We start from the raw sequence: 22,254 nt of genomic DNA on the forward strand, positions 1-22,254 counted from the left end.
CAAAGTCGAAAATTTCATGATTTTGTAATATGTATTCAAGATTTCGAGCTCACTCCGTTTTCCCGCGTATTTCGCTGTCTTCACTTGCACGTTTTCATCACTTTTTGAGTGCATTTTAGATGAACTTTGCAGTTTTGAAGGGATTTTTTTTCGTAATTTCGTATTTTGTGATATGAATATGGTGCCAAACACGCTCATAATAGTCCCTGTGGAATTGATGTATGTATTAACTTTTCTCCCAATTATTTTTAAGATCTATCCCTATTTCATCTATTTTTACTTCTGTTTGACCACTTGTGAGAGATTTTTTCCAGATTTTCTAAGACGACAGAGTTTAATAACTCAAGTATTTTTGAAAACCTTGTTTATTATTGCTTGGAAGTTCCATGGAAAGCAAGACTTCGGCCCTTTGCCAAAAGACCCAGTCATTTCGTATGTGAGCAAAGTCCCATTTACGCTTTTCTTTTCTTTCTTTTTGTTTGTTGCTGTTGTTGATAGAATAAAAATTTGTGTTCTATTCATCACCCATCGCATTGTCAACTGTGATAATCTGACTTATGTTGTTGCACTAATTAGCGTCTTGTTCAGCGTCATATACACCTAGCTTAAAACGAAACTGATAGATGCGACTTTAACTGCACTTTTTATGCTTAGGTCTAATTCGAAGTGGAATTCCAGAGTTGAATCCAATGCGCTACCTCAGCGTCATCGCTAAGATTGTGAGACAGTGTGGCGAAAACCGGCAAATAGGAAGTACGACAATTGTTCCTCAACATAATATTGAGTAAGTAGTGAACAGATGAGTTGAAGAGGCGTAAAAACTGCTGAGACGATGTCGGATGAATGAACGATGATGAAAAAAGTGCTGATCTCGATAATTATTACTGTGGACATGTTCTCGTGCGTCATGGAGCGAAACGTTCGCTCAGTTGTATTAGCTCCTGTCTGCAACATTTGAGCTCACACCTATATTATCTTTACGTGTTCGTCGCAGCCGATGGTTTTTGTGAAAGCAAAACCGTTTTTGCAGGCTCATAAATCTCGGGTGCTTCTGGATTTAAGTCGAATGCGTTTTGTTGATTTGATAAGCCCTCTATCATTTATTCTTACCCTTTATAAAGTTGCTCTTCTTTTTCCTCTTTTTTCCTTCTTATTCGTCTCTTATCACAAATACCTTTCACAAATTTCTTATCTCAAAGCTATAGAACTCTTTATATAGATATTTTTGCACGTTTCCCTCGCTCTCGCATAGAAGAAGACTGATCCTGGCAACTCCACGCATCCCACAAAACCAGCTATTCGTACGAACTCGTTAAGTCTCAATGAGCTCTGTTTCCTATGAATCTATGCCATTAACAATGACCATTAGTTTTCTCATACACAGTTATATTGAAGCAGTAGTGATTTAAGAGTAATTGGATTTCTAATAAAAAAAAATTCTAGGAAACAAATGCTTTGTTATTAACGTACTTCAGATGTTTTCCTGCGAATTTAGCTAAATAATGTGATTTGCCTCGTTCTCCCTGCGTGTTGCTGAAATGTTTTGTCGAGTGTTTCAAAGAAACCTGACAACTTGTCGTTGAGAAACAAACTCATTGAGTGGTTATCGTTCCCGAGAAAACGATTCATAGACATTTAGCCCCGTCCGTACTTGGAAAACTTCATGTTGCAGTTCTTTTTTCCTTTTCTGAGACTTGAGGGCTTTAAATTAGATTCTTCTTCCAGAATTGTGGGAGAAAACCTTTTGTTTTCCTAACAATTTCCCCTTCATTGGAAAAGTCCCTATAAATCACTTCATCTACTAAAAGTTTCTTTCAGGTTAGTATGAAATCTGCCCTCGCCTTCAAGATTCGCGATTCTACTGGGAATTTGTCCCCATTATTTCGAGGCCAGAATTATAAAAAATACGGGTATGGAGCCGATGAATTCAAAGATTGAAACTCGCAACAGCCTGGACATTGGAAGCGAAAAAAAAACTTTTGATTCTGAAGGTAATTCAAACCCCTTCTTTCCTCCTATCAAATTAATACTAGTAAGTCCCATTAATGCGAATCTAGCGAAGATCTATCCTATACTGGTTTATTACCCGCTCTTTCGCATTCCTTAGTCCCTGTAGCAAATCTAATCTCGCGATTTCTCGAGTGAGTTTCCGAATTCTCGAATAAGCCTGCATTTGCGATTGAGAGGTCTTTTTTTATTGACAAATACAGCGCTTAAGCGAATTTATGACATAGTTGTGGCACTGTGTGTTATCGCCGTAATTACATTATTACTAAACTGGAGTTCTCGTCGAACGGCCGGTATCACAGAAATTTGTTCTTATCGCTTGTTGGTTGCATTTGGTTTTTGAATCGAGGCACCAATTCGTAGATCAACCGCTGAACTGATTGGTGGTGCTGGTGATTCAAAATCCTTGGACCTTGGTGTTTGTGTGTGTGTTTTGTTTCCTTATAGCAAAGAAAGAAGAGAGAACTACACAACATTACAGTATATCTGATTGTGTTCAGTCGAAAGTTACAACACAACATTATTCAACAAACACCTCTTCGATATGATAGCTGGATAATGCCAGAATTCATTTCAATTGAAGTAGAAATAAAACGACATGCATAATTAAAGTGATAATAGTAATAAAATGAAATCAAGAAATCCTCGACTTTTTTCTAAGGAGTAGTTTCTATCCCTTTCACTTCCAATACCCAAGGATAATGCTGATTTTCTTGGTATTATATTTCATGACTCTAGCACGACGTTGCAGTTTCTTCTTATAAATATCTCCTATTTCCTCGTCAGCTCACTACGTACTCGGCTGTGTTGCTGACACCTGAGGTAGCAGCATGAGGAAGTCGTCCATGGAAACGGGTAGATTTCAGAACGTTGCAATTCTACGAGCTCGGACTCAATTTGAACTCCGCGAGCCCATTGATCGTGCACTAGGGCTGCTTCCACTTACTTCTGTTTTTTTTATTGAGAATTTCCAAGTTCTGCTCACATTTAAAATAGGTCCGCGATCTCCTTTGGCACAGATTAAGTGCTGCAACCCGTGTTATGTTAATATTCATACTAGTAAGTACCTCTCCAGTTCACATTTTTGTCATATCTGATGTGTTGGAATAAAATAATCTCAGGCTAACCGATTTTAGATCAGCATCGTCACATCCCAATATTCTGAACTAGCACGGTCATGAACCTTCGAAGAAAATAGCGGTGTACAGAAACTTCCTGCTTTAAAGGCAGCACACCACGAATCTGGGGTGGTACGGATTTCAGGTGGAGTATCCGTATATGGGGTCGTAGATTATGGAGACCGGAGTGGTTCCGCTCATTTCTCACTGCATTACTGCAAACAGCCGCCTCCAGAATGCTGCTTTTTACGACGCCTTCTATTGCAGCGCGCCACCATAATGCACGCGCAGCCCCCCTTACTGCCTATCAGGACAGGCCGAATTGAATTTTTGACGAATCACAGGGCGGAGGCGGCGCAAGGGGTGGAGCGTTGCAATAGATGGCGTCGTTCAAAACAGCATTCTGGAGACGGCTGTTTGCAGTGGTGCAGGGAGAAATGAGCGGAACCACCCCGGTCTCCATAATTTACGACCCCGTATACGGATACTCCACCTGAAATCCGCACCATCTCAGATTCGTGGTATGCTGTCTTTAAATTCGTCGGTACAATTTAGATGTTGCACGAGAGGAATTGCATTTCTAGTTTCCGTCCCCTTTCGCCAAAATTTGGAAATGTTGTCTGGGAATCCGTAGGAATTTTTCCGTTTCCAACTGCTTCACATCTTTATTTCAGCTACTATATTACTATTTCTCTCAACCTTTCTCAGATGTTAGAATGATACACTCTCGCCAGTGCACAGTCTCTCGTTTCCCTTCTACGGTCTTCGTTCTCTGCCATGCTAGCACTCTCCCGCCAGTTTCAGGTGAAATAAGAACGTTTCCATACCTGTGGGCAGTATTTACAAATTTTCGAGTTGTTCCCCGGTTATTCTCAACAATTTTTTTTCCACCACAGCACATTTAATTACGTCCTCCTAAGGGGTCATCCACTTCATACGCTTGCACTTCTTCGCTGAGTCAGTGCTACTTTCATCAAATCCATGCGTACAAACATCCTGAGGGGAGTGATATCACGGGTAGGCGTGGCCTGCCAACTCTATCTGAAGTTGATTAAAAAACGACTGCAGGTGGCGTTCAGCCTTGACTATTGACTCTTTTTTCTTGCAGCTTTTCTTCTTCTTAACGTATGCAGGACTGGTTTACTGGCCAGAATTGGTCGGACTCTAGTCTGATTGATCGTGTATTATTCGGTTTGCGATGCGTGCATTACTCTCGCTCTAGTCCGCAATTGCGTACTTGCAGAGCTTGATGGTTGCTTTGTCTACATTTGTAACTAGACATGATGATTAGAGATTCAAATACGGTCATTTTATTATTTATTTGTTCTTTCATGTCTTTATACGAACAGTACACTAGTTATTACTGCATTATTAAAATATTTATGTTTATAATTTTGCTATTTATATTTCTTTCTTTTTCATACCAATGCAACGATAAAATACCCTATAAAACTTAGTGAAATTACTCTTCCTATCCCTAGGAGAATTTGTCCAAAACCACGAGGTTGGTTTTTGATTGTTATTAGTCTGACAGAGACTGAGACTAATGAGTTCTCTCGGACAGAATTTAGCAGGAGAACGGAGTGCTGTATTCATTTCATCCGCCGAAGGCTTTAAAAGTACATATACAGTAGTCCGCCTCTGTTGTTGACATTTACTACAATTTAAACTACTGACTACTTTCTAAAAAGATGTTACTAATGGAGCTGCGGTTTCGTACCTAAATGTCTCTATTTCGTAGTTCAGAAAAAAATATTGAAATTCCAGATATTATATATATATATATATATATATATATATATATATACTATATATAATGTTCACGTGCACACGTACATAAATCCTGAATAATCGACGTTTGCAGTGATGAATAGCTGGTACTTTTTTAGACACTTCAAAGTGCAGCCGGTTCTTTTGTGAAATAAATAATGGATTTTGTTTTTGGTTTCCTATCCTCCAAAGACCGAAAGGACCACCTTTCGCGCTGTTCACCATGTTTTTTCACAATGTTCACACATATACGAGCAGTTATTTAGATTAGAAATGTGTTTTTTCCGAATATATGTTGATTTTATTACATCACCGCAATAATCACCTAGCAATCATTTATGTAATCGTGATCGTCATTTTATGAATGATTTAATCAATGAGGTGTATCTAATCGTTGAAGTACGTTGAATTATTGGTTTTTGTCTCCCTAATGTCTGTAGACATTATTTTTGTATCAACAAAAAAAGTAGATGAGAAACGTCCATACGCTTCTTAATCCACGTATGTTTTATCGCTCGGGTTTCCAAGTCCCTCAAATTAAGATGAGGCGCAGGAAAATCCATGGTTTTTTCTTGTCTCAAGACTGCTCTCCAACCTTCAATCAAGGCCTATTCCGCTGAGGATCCCGCTGTGTAGATGACATCAACTTTAGCTCTTAATAACTACGAGTTCTCTATTACGCCCACTGATGTTGATTAAGTTCTCCGATATCATGGCTTTTGATCCCTCATAAGGAGTCCGTTCAACTCCCGATTGGACTGGTTACTTATTGCCCATTTGAACGTCACTTTGGGGCAGAAGTCAACGCCTTATTGTTTCAGGTCAATATTAAATAAGAGAAATCCTGAAAGCAGCGTTCTTGCTGGAAGGCTAATCCTGAAACTGTAATTGGCGAACCAGAGATTCAATAATAAATCTCTAGAACTAAAAAAACCTGTAAGATGGCGAATAATGCAGGTGTAATCAACCAGTAAACTAATTTCTTTGGCAATTTTTTCCAGAAGATCTCATCCTCCACTCTAGGAGCCGCTAGCTTGGTTACTCGCACCTTTATATTTTATGTTTTGAGAGGTTCCCATAAGGTTCATTATTCTCGAGGGCGACACATATTTTTCTGAACGAACACAACTGTATTTAAAAGCGTATCAGATCCACTGCAGGGTATTATTGGGTGAGCTTCGACTCACGAGGCATTGATTTTTTGACCCAAGATCAACAGCGATTTGAGAGAATAAGATCGCGTTTTTCCATGGATCTGAGGTGAACTACTCAACAATAGATCCTTCTTTGCAATGCGGTTTTACCGCCGGGGGAACGACTTCATATGAAAAATGATGCAGGACCTGATTGAACTGTGGCAATCTTTGAATAACTGCAATTTTAAAGAGTGAAATTCAGACTAAAAAGTCATCATGAACGTTTTTGAAATCACATAAATCCAACACATAAAACTTTTCCATAATTTTTCCTTAAAGTTACCGTAAGCATAAAGCATACCGTAGCATAGCATTATTTCCATGTAATTTTATTATAATAACACTTGGCGCAGGAGTAATTGGCATTTTTTCCTCGTAGAACTCCATTGAGCTCCGCGATATGTGAAATAAAGTGTAAGAACAAGCCTAAATCTTTCTTCTTCTTCATTGTCACTGTGGATTACAAATCGTTCGGCCGTGTATCTCGTACTGGTAAATATCATTTCAGATGTCCGATGCGGAGCAAATTACGGCTGTGGCCGAGTTCCCCATGTGCACTGAGTTGTTCTGTGGTAGGTGTACTCGTGTATAACCAGCGTAGCACTCGTGTATTCTTAGTAACTCTGAGAACTGATCATGTGGTTTAGTTAGAGCTCTCATTTCCTTTAAGGAAACAACCAAAAACAATCTCTACGTCATTAATTCTCTGAGAAAATGAGGGTAACGAAATAGTCGAACAATGCGTAGTTCTTATAAAAAATCTTGTTGTTTGGCTCGTTAGTCGACGGACAATGCGCATCACCGAAGAAACTATTGATATGGTTTCTTTCTTGGAATACGTTGGAGGAAAGTTAATACCCTACCCCAAACAGATTTGGAATTAGAGATGATGAGATAAGGGAGTAATGTGGTTTCTCCTATAAGTTGGAAAAAATTAAATTTTTCAACATATATTTATTTTCAGTTAAGAGCGGGTTAACATCTGTTCTAGTTAATGATGATTGGCGAAAGGTGCGATTGAAGGCAAATCAAAGGTAGCGATAGCTCAGTGGTTAACTGCTTTGACACTCTCGTTCTTCTTGCTTCAGTTCCTCTGTACTGTCGCTTCCTTGCATTTCAGCGCGAAATGGGAAGGATCACCTAATAGATTCTCAGTGCACAGCCGCATCTGTGGAGACTTCTGATTGAAGCACATCTTCACGATGTACCGAGACGTTGTATACCGTCCCGGTTCCAATGTCAGCGACATTAGTTCAACACATAATCCACCGGAATACCACCGCTGCAGCGTTGATTTTAAATTAGGGCTCCATTAACCACACTATGTTGTCAGCATTACTTTCAGCCCCATAGTCGCGCCTCACCTGGGTAGCTAACTCCAGTGCCTTCCAGCTATACTTTAACATGACTATTTTCCCATCTCTGGACCAGATACTGAAGACTGACAGCGTTCTCTGCTCAGCAAGTGTTGTAAACCTCATTATCAATGAACTCCTGCCTCTCAGATGGGCAAATTCTCGGTGTCAAATCTATAGAATGAAAATAGTTCTCAGGAAAAAACTAAGACTGCCAGAAAAAGAGATTTCGTTGCGGTAACACTTACATCTACAGTAATCAAGACATGCAAACAAATGTTCAGCCAATGCCAGATGAGCTGACTAAGCGGAGCTGGTAATCATTCAGTCATTTATCACTTTATAATGCTACACGAGGTGACAAACAAATCATTGCTAAAGCACTCGACGATTGTATTAGCATCGTTGAGGAGTTGTATCGGAGACTATAGTCGGACACATTGTTACTAAAAGCTCGGAAGAAACGTTAATAGGGTGTGGTCGCGCTTAGGTGTGGAAGTTGTGTAGGTTACTGTCCATAGCTAGTTACTGTACAGCAGTTACTGTACGTAGCTCCTTGGTATCCTCATGTGCAGCGGAAGATACCGAAGAGCTATGTACAGTAACTGCTGAAGTGTCTTTCAACAGAGGTCTTTTTTGACCAGAAATGAAAAGATAGACAGTTAGTATTTCTAATCCGTTATAAATTATGAACCCTACTCCAGATACGAGTTTAACGGAACGGTTAATTAAAGTGCGATCGGAAGATCGCGGTGATTCTATAGTGTTAAAATAAACCGTGTATGCGCAAAAACTCTGAAAAAAAAAGAAAAATCGTTCGACTTGGAAGTTAGAAGTATACGTTTCAGTAGAATTTGTGAATTGAATTAACAGATGCTAAAATTTTTAAATAATTCTCTTCTTCAGCCGATTATTTCACTCCGCTTCAAATTTTGCTCTTGATTCTGATGTTTGGACGGTTCATTTTGGCTGTGATCATACTTCTTCTCGGGCTTAGGGTAAATCTTCTTTTTTTAATTTTTAAACAACATACATAATATGTTATAAGACGTATTAGCCTTTTTCCTTTTCAAAGTTATTTTATGGGTCCTTTTTTCTTCTGACTAACACCAACATGTATGTAGGACAATTATTTTTGCGATTTCAGATGGAAAAGGATTTCATGAGGTCAATTACGGTCGCAATCTTCATACCAATGATGTTTTGCGAATTTTTCAATATCTATTGTGAAGTAGTCGCCTATATAAATCTATTTTCGTTGAGTGAAGAGCAATACAATTTCATTTACATGTAAGTTTACGTATGTAATAGACAATGGAAGTTATAGAAGTTTTTTCTTTTCAAATCTCATCAAGGAGGGGAAAATCCCCCCAAATTGACACGTACATAGTACGAGGTGAAAGTTCGCAACAAAGCGAGTGATTTACACTGGAGCTGGACGCGAATGTTATGTCCCTCCAAAGTTAAGGGCCTCCAAAGGTAACTCGACGACTTTTGCAACACGTTGCTGAGCGCTGCCGTGCTGAAAGATCACTTCGCCATATCTTTTGGCATGTTGGTTGCATTTTACCTTCAATGCTAGACACAGTTGCGTCAATAGTTGTTGGTAACGTTCCCCAGTGATGGATTCGTTAGGCTGGAGTAGTCCAGAGTAGATCACTCCGAACTGATCCCACCAGACGCACGCGACAGCTTCTTGCCATCAATATTCGGTTTGGGCGTTGAAGTTGATGGATGGGCTTACCCAGCGATTTTCTGCACTGCGGGTTGACGTAGTAGGTCTATTTTACGTCCCTCGTCATGATTCAATGCAAAAAAAAACCTACCGATTTTGTCTTGGAGCAGTTGTTCACACGTGAAAAAACGGAGTTTGACATCTCTTGGCTTGAGTTCACCCAGCAACCAAGTTTCCTTGTTTTTGCAAACTATCTATAGCCTTGAAACGAATTGAAACTTCTTTCCGAGTCACTTCCGAGGCTTCAACAAGCTTCTCTTGAGTTTTGCATGAATCTTGGACGAATAACTCCAGTGCCGAATCAAAGTCAGCAAAGTTTGAAGACGTCCACTCAGCGTCTTCACACTTTACGGACCTTCCTTCGCGTTCTTTTTTTTCGGCTGCCAAAATCGCCACTTTTAAAACGTCGGAACCAGTACTCAAGGATTTCTATTCAAAAAAGAAGCGCTTTCCGCGAATATGTGTTTCGCTGGCACAAAGGTTGATATGAATGGAGCACAAAAAAGTATGCTTTTTACACTTCAGCGAAATGGCATTTAGTGATTTTTAGATAGAAATGATGATACCTTAACATGAATATAGTTGCAAGATGGTCCGGAAGGATTTAATGCTAGTTACACCATCCTCTGTAAATCCCACAAAACTTATCTGTACCCATAATGTTAGTAATAAAGTACACGGTATTATTCAATCCGCTTGAGTTTCACTCGACCTGAATTCAGGAGCTTTGAAGGTTCGCGAAGGTTTCGCCACCCATGCAATGAATTTCGGAATCAGTCGATCTGTGAAGTCAGAGTCTTCGCCCTCCCAGCCGATTTAGCATCGATTTATCGACATCGGAGGGATGAAATTCTTGTCTTGCTACAGCGTGGTTTCGGGCCATCGACTGAGCGTTCGCAGCTGAACCTCTTTCCAGCCGCGCCGCACGCAACTCTCGGTTTGTATGACCAGAGCAAAATTTGATAAATCCACTAATAGTAGGAACTCATTGTTTCGCAGCGATATCTATTTTCTTTCTCAAATGCATTTCTTGTCTTAAAGGAATCACTCCACGAATCTGAGGTGGTACGGATTTTAGGTGGAGTGTTCGTATACGGGATAGTAGATTATAGAGAGGGGGTGATTCCGTCCATTTCTTGCTAATTGCGGTAAAAAACGACTCGAAAGATACGGCTTCGCGCGTTCTGGCGCACTATTTTGTACAGGGAGTTCGACTGGAGCGCGCCAGCCTTGTGCGGCGCTGCATTTTCCGGGCCCTTTTTTACTGCAATTAGAAAGAAATGAACGGAATCACCCCTCTCCAAAATATACTATCCCGTATACGAATACTCCACCTGCAATCCGTGCCACCTCAGATTCGTGGGGTGATGCCTTTAACGGAAAACAGCCAAATGAACAGTAATCAGTTAAAGTTAGTTACAGCTATTTTTTGGAATGGACTCACAGTTTCCTCTATGTTATTTATGATTATGTGCATTATAATATTGTAATCCAGTTGATTCTGTTGTTGTATTGCTGTCGACTGGCATATCTGAAAGAAGAGCGGATCAACGCGTTTCCTTTAAAGTGAGCTCATCGTATCCGACTTAATTTTTTGTATAGAAGAAGTAATACAGCAAAAATTTTCATAAGATAAGTTCCCGAAAAGTAGAGAATTGACCAGCTAACTAATGTTTTTGCAGCACCATTTGTTTCGCCGTGCAAATTATTCCATTCTTCTTGAGCGTACTTTACTACGTTTCCGATGGTACCACCGATACCACTCTACGTATCTTATCGATCGCTTCACGGATTGTGATGATAACCTGCTTTATTGTGATCTCTGTGCAAATCTTTACCGTAAGTGATGCATTTCTGTTCGATCGAAATACACCCCAGATCCAAGCACTGTCTGATCATTCCATATTCGCATAATTTTGGCTCAGTCGGGGACATAGGACCCGCAGGACATGCTCCAAGCAGTCAAAGTCATTTCTTTGTGTCACTTTATATTTTTAATATCTATATACCCCTGGAGTGGAATGTGGCGAGCGATTTTATGCAAAAAAACCGTTCAAACCGCGGATCTGAGCCTTTTGTACCTTTTTGCGTCCATTACAAATTCACCTCTTCCCGCCGAGCCATTGAAATCTTTCACCCGTGAACAGCAACTAATGTTGCATTTCATTCAGCATGTGTGTTACTTGTACGTTGATTCACAGCTAGCATTTAATATATCTCCAATTCGTACAAACTTTCTCACATTTTCAAATAAATCCTAGAAATAGTTAGGTAGAGGACCGCTCTCCCTACATCACATTTTTCTGCTTTTTTTTCTAAGGAAAAAGAAGACTTTAACGCACCTTATCTCCGAGTTTTCCAAGCTATTTGTTTCAGTCATTCTTGTTGCTTTGCCGAGTTCTACCGTACACCCATTCAAATTCAACGGATATGCAATTACGTGATGCTCGGAGTCGTCTAGCTTGGACACTTGTCTACCTTATTCTTCCTTACATCGCACTAATTCCTTTCCTTGGTGAGCGCACCAAACGATCGGTCAATGTTTATTTAATCGAGAAAATAAAATCTACGTCTGTTGTTTCTTCCGGAAATCAGTGTTCTGACGAGTTGCAAATGTTCTAGTTGATGCTTTCGCCTGGCTTGTTGCGTTTTCTGGACAGCCTGGTATTCGAACGATGCAAGTGCAAGCCGTATGTGAAATGATCGAGTTTATTTTTCATTTCCATCGCCCATTGTGGATGACGGTAATCACTGTCGCTTTTTTACCACCATACAGGTATGACTATGAGCTTCTACCTAAGTGTTCTTGAATAATTGTTCGAAATACAAATATAGGCATGGTGATTATGTTTGCTCGCGTCACTGCGACGCGTTTGCCGCAACGCACGCAGCCTCTCCGTTACGCATACGTTTCCGCCGCCCTATACCCTGCTACAGTCAAACGCGCATCGCGGCTATCCGCGCAAATATAGCTACTATATTCAAACAATGCCAGCAGAAAAGTGCTCGTCTAACGAGATTTTTAAAATGAACGTTGAATTGTTTGCATCTGTGGAACCCTCTCGATTTATTTAAGTGAATTTTTGTATGTTTACTTATTCTACTTTTTCATTAGTCTTCTTCTCTTTCAGACGAGCCATGTTACTAACCGTGATCTGTTGCGGCTGCTGCCCGAAGATCCACGTCGATCCGTTACCAAGAAAATCAACTGACATGAGCCTCATGTACAGATACGCCGATATTTGAGGTATACGCGGTCCGAAACTTTCTTCGCATAACCCAACCGGTGTATTCTTATCGACATACACATTCATGTGTTCACAATTAAAGGTAGCACAAAATGTAGGTGTTGATATTTTTATTTTAGCACTAATCTTTGGCTACCCATTCCTGAGAACTTGGAAGTTTCTCTATGCAGAATTTTGTGTGTTGGTCCAGCAGAAAACAGGTTCATCATAGCAGCAGAAAACAAGATCATATGTTTAGTTGCGTTGTTTAACGTCCTTTGAACTAGGCACATTTCTAACAACATCGATAAACAAGACAAATGATGTTGGTTATATATATATATATATATATATATATATATATATATATGTATATATATATATATATATACTCATTCATATGTATTTATATTCATATTTATATTGAACGGATTGAACAAGAATAAATCTATAGAAGGTCGAAAAAACGGGTTCGGATTAAAAAATTGTCTATATTTAGCTCTTCTGATGATAATACGAGCCGAAACATAGAACCAATAAAAATGTAGTTTAGAAAGGTAAAAAATTATTACTGTACATTTACATGTACTTTTTACAATGAATGTGTGTGAATGCTTGATCTCAGCCGTTCTGTGACTTACTTCAATTTTTTCGCAAAGCCACTTCGACTCCATTTGACCACTCACTCGTGCTTCCATATTAAATATAAACGAAATTTTCTTCTCCAACATCTGATTGAAGCTAACTAATCTCGTTAGTAGTAGTTTTGGAAAAAAAGACGTTTCGATATTCGGGGAACTTTAATGACGTGCTCGACAAAGGTTCCCTGAAACGCATAGCTAGTCAACCAGTAGTATTCGAGTAAATAAAACAACTTACTAAGCGATCACGTTGTTCCTGAATAAAACTCAAAGCCATCTTCTTCCTATCCACCTGCTCCGATAAATGCTTTTGGCAGTTTTCCAAACTCAGGTAGAATAGCCTACAATTTCCAGAAATCGATAGTCATATTGTCACATCCGTGTCTTTAAAGAAGAATCAGCAGTAAGGCAGAAGAAAAATAATTGGTTTGGGACAAAAGTGATACGATGCAGTATTTTATACGGTGAGACATCCAGCATTAGTCTGAGAGATTCCTTATCTTATTATTTTGATATCTAAGGCAAAGCTGTGTAATCCAATTCGAGTTTGGAGGAAGAATTCTGCAAACTGGCTCATTTTAGTGATTCGCAGAAAGAGGATACATTCTATTTTTCTTCCTTTTTGAGGGTGAAAGTGTTAGCGTTCAGTTGAACCATTTGCTTCATTTTCAAAAGAGGTTACATAAGCGACATCTCGAAGAAGACGGCGAAATTCAACCTAATCTCACTGGATAATCACCAAATGTCCTTGTGCTGCTACATACATATGATGTCAAATTTGAAGAGATCCCAAAATTTGCAACTACTTCCATGTAAGGCGCAAATGACTCCAAATACCTTTGGCCTACCTTATGGATGCAACCGTGCTACAATCCAGTGATCTCCGACACCACATAAGATCAAATAAACAGGACCTTTTATTGCATTGTAGAAAACAGAGACAGGCGATGGGACCCATATTCTCTGTTCATATTTAAAATTCCGTGGAAATAGTTCGAATGTTCTTTTGTCTTGAAAGCTCGACATATTCTGTCTGTGTTTTGTTATAGTGTGCGTGCGAGGTTTTTAGATGGAACCTTTATTTGCCTGACGTTTAGGCTTTTTCGCCGTCTTCAGAGACCGGCCTAAATAGAGGATGACTACGCAGGGTAGTGTGGCACTTGACGGGATAAACGTAGCATTGCTCCAGTCATCCTCTATTTAGGCCTCTGAAGACGGCGAAAAAGCCGAAACGTCAGGCAAATAAAGGTTCCATATAAAAACCTCTGTGGAAATATGTTGTGTATAGCATTTCAGCAGCTAAACCTGCGGAAAAGAAAGAGAAAAGCGTTAAACGCAAAAAAAGAACTTAACTTCAAAGAAAGCGTATAAGAAAAAATTCGACGGCTCAAAGGTGAGGAGAGGTAAAAAAGTGGAATTAAAAGTAAGCCGAATACGAATTTTCAGCGTCTAAGTTTATTTTCAGAGTACTCAATCCATGTGGATTTACGTTCTCAATAAATTTCTTAAAATTATTCTCTTTCTATTTTTTATTGACCATGAGGTGTCACTGGCAAAAAAAAAACAAATAAATAATACACTTTGTAACAAATGTATTGAAATATAATACAGAACACACAGTAAATAAATTAAATAAATGATTAGTAAGCAACAAATAACAACTCATTTAACCAATCGGTCATAAAGTTTATATTTCCAGTAGATATGAGAATAGCGACTGACTTCCTCGTACTCCTTTCTGTAAACGCAACAACAAACTTCTTTCGTATTGACACTTTCACCATAAATATATTTCTCAAGCATTCACGTCGAAACAGCTGTCACCAGATTCACTGACATTATGCTGGAAACAAGCATGTATGTAGGTGAATAATGCTATGGGAACCATAGTCGTCTGAAAATGGTTAACTCATACACAAAAAAACCAAATGTACCATGAGTACATGACGTATTTATTGCTGAACTAACTTTAAAGCAACACTGAACGGATGTTTCAGTGACGTCGTCCCAGTTAAAGTTCTCTTGTACACTGTCTGATACATTACCTTAATGAAGCAATACAACAATCAAGGGGAGGTAATATCTCTTTTCAGTTATTATTCAGGAGAAACTTCGTAGGTTAAATCAGGCCCAAAAAGAACTTTTGTACCTTTCTTTTCTCCTTTTTAGAGGATTTTTCAGGCAGTCATTAAAGGCAGCATTCCACGTATTTGGCGTGGTGAGCGAATCCACAGGAAAACCTAGAGATCGGTTTTAGATTGCGGGATCCAGAGTGGTTCCGCTTATCTCTCCCCAATTCTCGTAAAAAATGGCATGAGAATCGCTTTATTTCCTGCGAAGTACGTGAGAACGCGCCTCCGGTCTTCTCAGCAAATTATTCAATAGTTTCACTTGCATAGGCAGTCGAGGAGAACTCATTGGCTTTCGCACCTCGATACGGCGCGTAACAGTTCGTATTTTAAAAAATACGGCGTGGAAGACGCCATTTTTACGACGATTAGAGAGGGATGAGCGGAACCACCCTGGGTTCCGCAATCTACAGCAACCTCTATATCTTTTAAGCGGATTGCCTTATTACGTTAGATTCGTGGTATACTGCATTTAAGTTTTCTTCACGCATCGATCAGAGTCTAAATGCCAAAAATTGAGCAAGTTCTCGTAATCGGTTCTCGTAATCTGCTGGCAGATCTTTATTTACTAACGTTTTTTATTCTCGATCGCTTTATAAAATAATTACGCGTATCCCCTACTTCGCTTTCTAAAGTGTTATTGTATCCTATTTTTTCCTTTCCGGGATGTGTTTGTTACTCTGTTTTCTTTAATTTGTTTAATAGTTGATTGAGCAAATGAGTTTACTTTACAAGTTCTGTAAAAACAGTGCCCAGTGAAAATCGAGTAATATTTAAACGCGTTTGAAACCAACGTATTGTAAAAAAAACTTAGATATGTTCAAATATTAAATACGATCACGTGGACATTGCCGCCAAGGCCTCCGTCTTACCAGCGCTGACCTCGTCATCAGCTTCCCGGAAAATTTTGGAATGTTGCATTGATAAATAACAGCCACGGCAAAATAATATCCGTTACATTCGATGTTTCCTTATAATGTCCTGAAAACCAAAGCAGTGAATAAAAGATTGAACAGAATTATTCTAAAAACCATAGCAGCCGGACTTATGTGAACCACCGCATCGGTGAACCAAAAACAAGGAAAGCTAGTAGAAACTTGACAACAATGGCTATCTAAGTAAATTTTCTTCGATGAGATAGACAACCAAAGCTTATTAGCTGTATTCAACTGTGTAGTACGCCGACGATGTTGTTATATTCGCGGAAAGCAGTACGAAACTTCAACATGTTGTCAACGTTGTATCGAAGCTGGCTGCAGCCTGTGAACTACGTCTACGCTCTGATAAATGCAAGCAGATGTGGATCTCCTCGAGACCTCGAACGGGAATCAAGGTGAACGGACAGCCGATAGAACTCGTCAATGAGTTTTGCTACCTGGGCTGTACGCTGAGGAAAAACAGCAGCTACGAGAGAGATGTTCAGCAAAGATGCGCTAAGGTCACTTCTGCATTTAACTCCTTAACGAAATGCCTGTGGTCGGTCCCCGTCACCAACGAAGTCAAGCTGCGAGTCTACCTATCCGCAACACCCATCATGATGTACGGATCATGATGGGTGTTGCGGATAGGTAGACTCGCAGCTTGACTGCTTATCGCCCCATCATGATGTACGGATGGGAGACTTGGGCAGCACCATCAACGGTTATAGAGAGGCTTGATTGCACGGAACGAAAGCTGCTTAGATGGCTACTTGGCTACTTTTGGCGTAGGGTATGCCACAATGAAGATCTCTACGCAGAAGTTGATGTGGTATACCGGCGGATGACACGTGGAAGTCATCAACATCTTCCACTGCCATCGAAAGCTAAGGCTAAAGCAAATCGTCTTTGTTTCTTTGGTCATATATTAAGGAGACCGGCTGATCGCCTTGTTCAACGAGTTCTGAGGAGTTTGTCGAGTTCGAGCTGGAAGAAGCCACATGGCCGAAACGGAAGTTCTGGACTGACGTTGTGAAAGAGGACCTGAGGACACTCGGCGTGTATAGGCAGTTCAGGCGACACGCAAGGTTTCGCAGAATATGGAATAGCGACGAATCGATTGATTCTGTGCAAGCTTTCGCAGAAGATCGAAAAGGTTGGGCAGAGCTGCGGCACACCTCAGCGAAGATACGGGTAATCGCTTCAGGCGATGACATCAGCCCGCCGATTAAGTCAAGTAAATCAAGTAATAGGAATTAAGGTATGGTGGCCAAATTTAGAAACGGAGAAATTAAATATGTCTGCTTTATTCTACTGTTTAATGGTCTCCTGCAGAGCAATCACGTGAAATTTGATATGCTCTGCAGCTCCGAGAAGGGCATGCAGGTCAGCGTCTGTGGACACTGTTCTCGCGTTGTAGGTACACACTCTGAGAATCATGGCGAGTCGTGCGTGTGGCGCCTTAGTCCAGAATCAATGACGTCCTGAGCAACATGAGATCACCGGTACCGTCATAGCGTCACACCGTCCAACGTCTGAGAGAGCAGGGCCAAGTGTGCAGGGTACTGAGGCACTGTATATGCTGGAGTGGCAAAAAGACTTTTCTCCAAACTAAGCAGCCATGCCACGGCGAGCTTAGCTTTCACCACAGGTCGTTATGGATCAGGGAGCCACCTTGCTCACCCATTTTGCAAAGACGGTGATGAATCTTAGCAGTGGTTTACTCTTAGCTAGGCTTCCGATTCCGAGAAGTCGGAATGTCGGATGTGTCGAACTAATTCTCAGCTTGGGAAACCCTGCCGGAGGACGAACCTCCGATGTGCATCGCAGTTCGACGCCCAGTGTCACCTCCACGCCGCTATGAGGCGGTAAACCGTTGTGGAGGAGGACACGTAGAATTCGAAAAAAAACAATAAAAACAAAAAATGCAAAAAAATAGTTAGATAGTTTAAAGTTAAAGTTTGAAGTTTCTGGCGTTAATCAATCCGCTTGGGATGCGCCCCCACGTTCACTTCAATGCAGAATCGTTTGAGGTTTACGAACGTGTGTCTGGCCTATACAATGACTGGCGGTGGCTAGCCGATGTGTCAAGTCAGTACTTTTATCCTCCCAGACAAGTCTGGTACCAATTTATTGACCCCGGAGGGATCAAAGGCTTACTGAGCACTAGGGCGGATTCGAACCTCCGATCGATCGCGCAGGAAGCGGAACCTCTAACCGCTACACCACACCCGCCCATATGGGATGGTATTTGTATAAAAATCTAAAGTGTTTTTAAAAAACCTACTATAGTTATATGTCTCAGTGAACATAGGTTTGGGATACTAATAATTTAATCTGATGGGAAAGACTTCTTTACCTTTTCTGTTCAACTTTTCTGTCGATGATATAATATGAAGAACAGTCGACGAAGTAGTAATATTCGCTTTTAGCAGCACGAACATATAACACGTTGTTAACCATTTGTCAAAATTAGCTGCAGCGCACGGACTGCGACTCCGTCCTGATGGATGCAAGAGGATGTGGGTCTCCTCGAGATCCTCAGCGGGAACCAGGGTGCACGGACACTATTCAACTCGTTGTTCAATGCTGTAATGAGAGGAGACTTGGGCAGCGCCGTCAACAGTGATGGAAAAGCTTGAGAAAAGTTGAGAGAAAGTTGTTCACACGACTGTTAAGCATTTGGCCTGTGGTGTGCCATACTTTTCCTGCTTTCTGGAGTAGTCACAAAATCCGTCTTTGCTTCTTTGGTCACGTTATGAGGGGACCGTCTGACCAACTTGTCCAAATTGTCCTGAAGATGTTTCGCATCTTAATTGGAAAAGGCCTCTGGTCGTAGAAGAAAGTTCTGGAGGTGGTGAAGAAGGATTTCAGAACACTTAGCGGTCACAAGTAGTTCAGTCGAGACGTGAAATTCCGCTGCTTATTGAATAGGGACGGATGGGTAGATTCTGTGCGAACTCTAGCTAAAGATCGAACAAGATTGACTCGGATTTGTTCACGGACGACACATACCGGGGAAGATGTGGATAGCTGCGTTTGGCCGTTCACCCTACCGTCGATTAAGTCAAGTCATTACGAATAATGTGAGTAATCAAAAATGAGTGTGAAAAAAATCCGTGCGATTCAGTGGTCCTAACGATGCGATAAAATCTACTTCTACTCCGTAGTCTCCTCACATACTTGGTCCAACTAATGTAACACAAAGCACCAAACATCCGCATAATCGCAGGCACGGATTGACATCGTACTATTCCCACCAATAAGCTGTATCGTTGGGGGACGAGATTGCGCAGAGCCGTTTTACAAACCGCCTGCTGAAATACGGGGAGGAACGAAGCGTGAGCAGAACCACAACTCCTACCCCAATCTGTCCGGTGAGAGATCCCAACATCGTCATTTTCGGAATACGCTGCTTTAAATTTGTTCGAACGAGTTCCAAGACTTGGAATAAAGCAATATAAAAACTTTGTTTCAGTCACTTGGAAAGCTTGTCATGATCGCTTTATCGCATGTAGCAGGAGAATGGAGATTAGGAATCTTCCTGCATGCTGCTTCATGCATCCTGATCCTGGCTATACTTTCTTTCCTCCCTGAAAATATACTATGGTTGAAGAAGGCTGTAAGTTATATGCTTACAATTATTACGTTATATTGGTTGTTAAACTCAGGCATTTACTAGATTGAACTGCGTTCTAAGATGTAGCTTCACAGACACATTCGGCACCGAAAGGCCGCGTGCCTGTGAACTCATTGGGTCTTCTGCAACCCATTACCGTTCTGAGAAGCATAATCACATTTTGTTCGGGAAGCATACAGGGTTAGTCCCCATAAACAGGTCCTGCGTTCTACTTTTAAATTCACTGCTGTTTGGCCTGCTTCATATTCTCCACCCACAGTATTTGATCAAGACTCGGAGCCCAAAAAAAGATTGATAGAATCAATGGCGTAGAAACTGGTGAACAGAGTATTTTACTTCAATATGAGTCTGATATTTGCAGGCGATACAATCTTATATTAACACTACAAAGATAGAGGAGTCTCTCAGCATTCACGTCGTCCAATTAGCCTACTCCGCGGATTGCGCGACCACAGCGTCACCTGTGTTCATCGCACAAGCACTGCCACTTCTTCGTGGACGTGCAGTTTAGTGACTAACGTCTTCAAAAGACTGTAAATTGCAAAGCACCGGCATGTACTATTTTCTAAGACACGGTTAATGCATTTCGGTGTGCACTCTCCTTTGAAGGCATCACTCCACGAATCTGAGGTGGTACGGATTTCAGCTGGGGTATTCTTATAAGGGATAGTAGATTATGGAGAGGAGGGTGATTCCGTCCATTCCTTCCTAATTGCCGTAAAAAACGGCCCGGAAGATACGGCTTCAGGCGTGCTGGCGCACTATTTTCTACAGGGAGTTCGACTAGAGCGCGCCAGCCTTGTGCGGCGCCGCACCTTCCGGCCGTCTTTTACGGCAATTAGAAAGAAATGAACGGAATCATCCTCCTCTTCATAATCTACTATCTCTTATAAGAATACTCCACCTGAGATATGCATCACCTCAGATTCGTGGGGTGTTGCCTTTAAGTGATATCCACTCGTAGCTTGCATACACAGAGCTATGTTCGCCTGCCTGTGGTGTGACACTCACAACTGCGACTAAGCTACCCTTTGACTACACTATACCTTGCTTAAAAGCAGCGTATAGGTTAGAGAGACTTCTATTGTTTACTGTTTTGAAGCCAGCGTATCACGAAATTCACGTTGTGTAGAAACCTGATGGAAAACATATAGTTCGAAATGTAGATAACGAATATGAGCCTGTACTCTCCCAATTTCCCCTAGTCGCTTCGAAAAAAAACGTGGGAAAGGCGTTTGTTCCCACGATGTACGTTAGGACACGAAACACGCATAGTAACTGTTCTCTCGGCAGCCTATTCATTGCTTACATGAATAGCCCGCTGAAGAGACCTCACTGATTCTCAGTGCTCGCTCGGTTGTGAATGCGGCGTGGCGCGCCCCAGCTTATCTCCTAGGAAATGACGTTCGTTCCTAGGATCATTAGATGCGATCATCATGCCCTTCAATCCATACGCGGTGAAGAAAGCTAACCAGCCATGGTCACTACAAGCTTTGCAGACGGAAATGTCACTGAGCACATGGGCTGAGTTTGACCGATGAAGTATCTGTTCCACTTCGTCTTCGGGATGCTGCGGTACGGCTCCCACGGACGTTTCGTCCTTCTCCTCTTCAAAACAAGTTATTACTGAATTCGAACACCATGCAGTTGTTTTTCACCATTCCAATCCTTATGAGAATTGGCATGCATAATTTGTGAAGCTATGTTTCAGAAGTAACTTCCACTGGAATTAACGCAAACCAGAATCAGAGAGCTGTTTGAACAAACACATTCCTCTGACAAATATAATACGTTGCGAACAAAACTTCTTTGATGCCTTCTATCCTTCCTTTTCCACACCCCTTTTCCTTCATCCTTATGTTTTACCTTTCTGAATTAACTGCCTAGCTATCCCTCTCCTCTTCGACCTGCCACGCCTAGTTTGCTTACTCATCTTCGTTCTTAAGAAAGGATACTAATATCCTGCAGTTGTTTTATTTTTCTTTTCAACATTTTTCCACTCTTCTATCTACGTCCTTAAACATTCCTTTCTTTGACTTCTGCAGCTGGTTGCTACCGACTGCGGCCTGACCACATCAAGGATGTTAGTCTTTTAAGGATCACAGAAGCTGATGAACCCTCTTGCATAATTCCTCGCAACAGATTCTCTCGGAGTCCCTAACGAGCTTTTCTCGCTTTACTTTAGATTACGTTCATCGTTCAAACTCCGGAAGATTGACTGATACGGAGCGCTCTGGGTCTGGAGGCACAGATTTCGCGAAAATTATCCGTCACCTTTTATTAGTTGAGGACAAGCTGTTTCTTCATCACGAGAAAAACTGCGTCAATTGGCATTGCAAAGGAATTCAATGCGAAAATTTTGTCCTGACCCGATAATATGGTTCCCTTTCTTTATATTCCACAGTCGGTGTATGTGAACAAATAAATACAGACATGAGAAGTGGAAATAAACGTTAGTCGAACTGTAGTCTGTAAAATTATAGAAGTGGAAATCATCCAGACTGTTGCGAAACAGAAAG

General features: G+C 40.9%; 4 protein-coding genes across 7 annotated transcripts; 3 read left to right on the forward strand and 1 right to left on the reverse strand.

The window, feature by feature from the left end:
- Nucleotides 1–1,912: 1,912 nt before the first annotated feature.
- Nucleotides 1,913–16,730, forward strand: RB195_001530 (uncharacterized protein; the record flags this gene model as incomplete). Of its 3 annotated transcripts, none has more annotated exons than XM_064198356.1 (10): nucleotides 1,913–1,991; nucleotides 8,353–8,444; nucleotides 8,594–8,736; nucleotides 10,604–10,747; nucleotides 10,864–11,020; nucleotides 11,558–11,696; nucleotides 11,804–11,871; nucleotides 12,412–12,428; nucleotides 12,549–12,609; nucleotides 16,356–16,730. In XM_064198356.1, the coding sequence occupies 10 exons, from the start codon at nucleotides 1,913–1,915 to the stop codon at nucleotides 16,728–16,730; spliced, it is 1,275 nt and encodes a 424-aa protein (XP_064054236.1). The 3 variants fall into 3 exon arrangements, with proteins under 3 accessions (XP_064054236.1, XP_064054237.1, XP_064054238.1); XM_064198357.1 differs by lacking the exon at nucleotides 1,913–1,991 and adding an exon at nucleotides 6,600–6,663; XM_064198355.1 differs by lacking the exons at nucleotides 10,604–10,747; nucleotides 12,549–12,609; nucleotides 16,356–16,730 and adding exons at nucleotides 2,759–2,829; nucleotides 6,600–6,663 and having other exon boundaries at nucleotides 11,804–11,957; nucleotides 12,313–12,427.
- RB195_001531 (uncharacterized protein) lies at nucleotides 14,845–16,099 on the reverse strand (the record flags this gene model as incomplete). Its single annotated transcript, XM_064198358.1, has 3 exons — nucleotides 14,845–14,943; nucleotides 15,018–15,094; nucleotides 16,051–16,099. The coding sequence occupies 3 exons, from the start codon at nucleotides 16,097–16,099 to the stop codon at nucleotides 14,845–14,847; spliced, it is 225 nt and encodes a 74-aa protein (XP_064054239.1).
- Nucleotides 16,731–16,780: 50 nt separating the features above from the next.
- RB195_001532 (uncharacterized protein) lies at nucleotides 16,781–17,131 on the forward strand (the record flags this gene model as incomplete). Of its 2 annotated transcripts, none has more annotated exons than XM_064198359.1 (1): nucleotides 16,781–17,131. In XM_064198359.1, one exon carries the CDS (start codon nucleotides 16,781–16,783, stop codon nucleotides 17,129–17,131), a length of 351 nt encoding a protein of 116 aa, XP_064054240.1. The 2 variants fall into 2 exon arrangements, with proteins under 2 accessions (XP_064054240.1, XP_064054241.1); XM_064198360.1 differs by having other exon boundaries at nucleotides 16,784–17,131.
- Nucleotides 17,132–17,305: 174 nt separating this feature from the next.
- Nucleotides 17,306–21,276, forward strand: RB195_001533 (uncharacterized protein; the record flags this gene model as incomplete). The annotated part of the gene is made up of 5 exons (XM_064198361.1): nucleotides 17,306–17,356; nucleotides 17,431–17,481; nucleotides 19,574–19,717; nucleotides 19,810–19,915; nucleotides 21,152–21,276. 5 exons carry the CDS (start codon nucleotides 17,306–17,308, stop codon nucleotides 21,274–21,276), a joined length of 477 nt encoding a protein of 158 aa, XP_064054242.1.
- Between the last annotated feature and the right edge of the window lie 978 nt (nucleotides 21,277–22,254).

Source organism: Necator americanus, chromosome IV (assembly GCF_031761385.1).
Source record: "Necator americanus strain Aroian chromosome IV, whole genome shotgun sequence".
Classification (NCBI taxonomy): domain Eukaryota; kingdom Metazoa; phylum Nematoda; class Chromadorea; order Rhabditida; family Ancylostomatidae; genus Necator; species Necator americanus.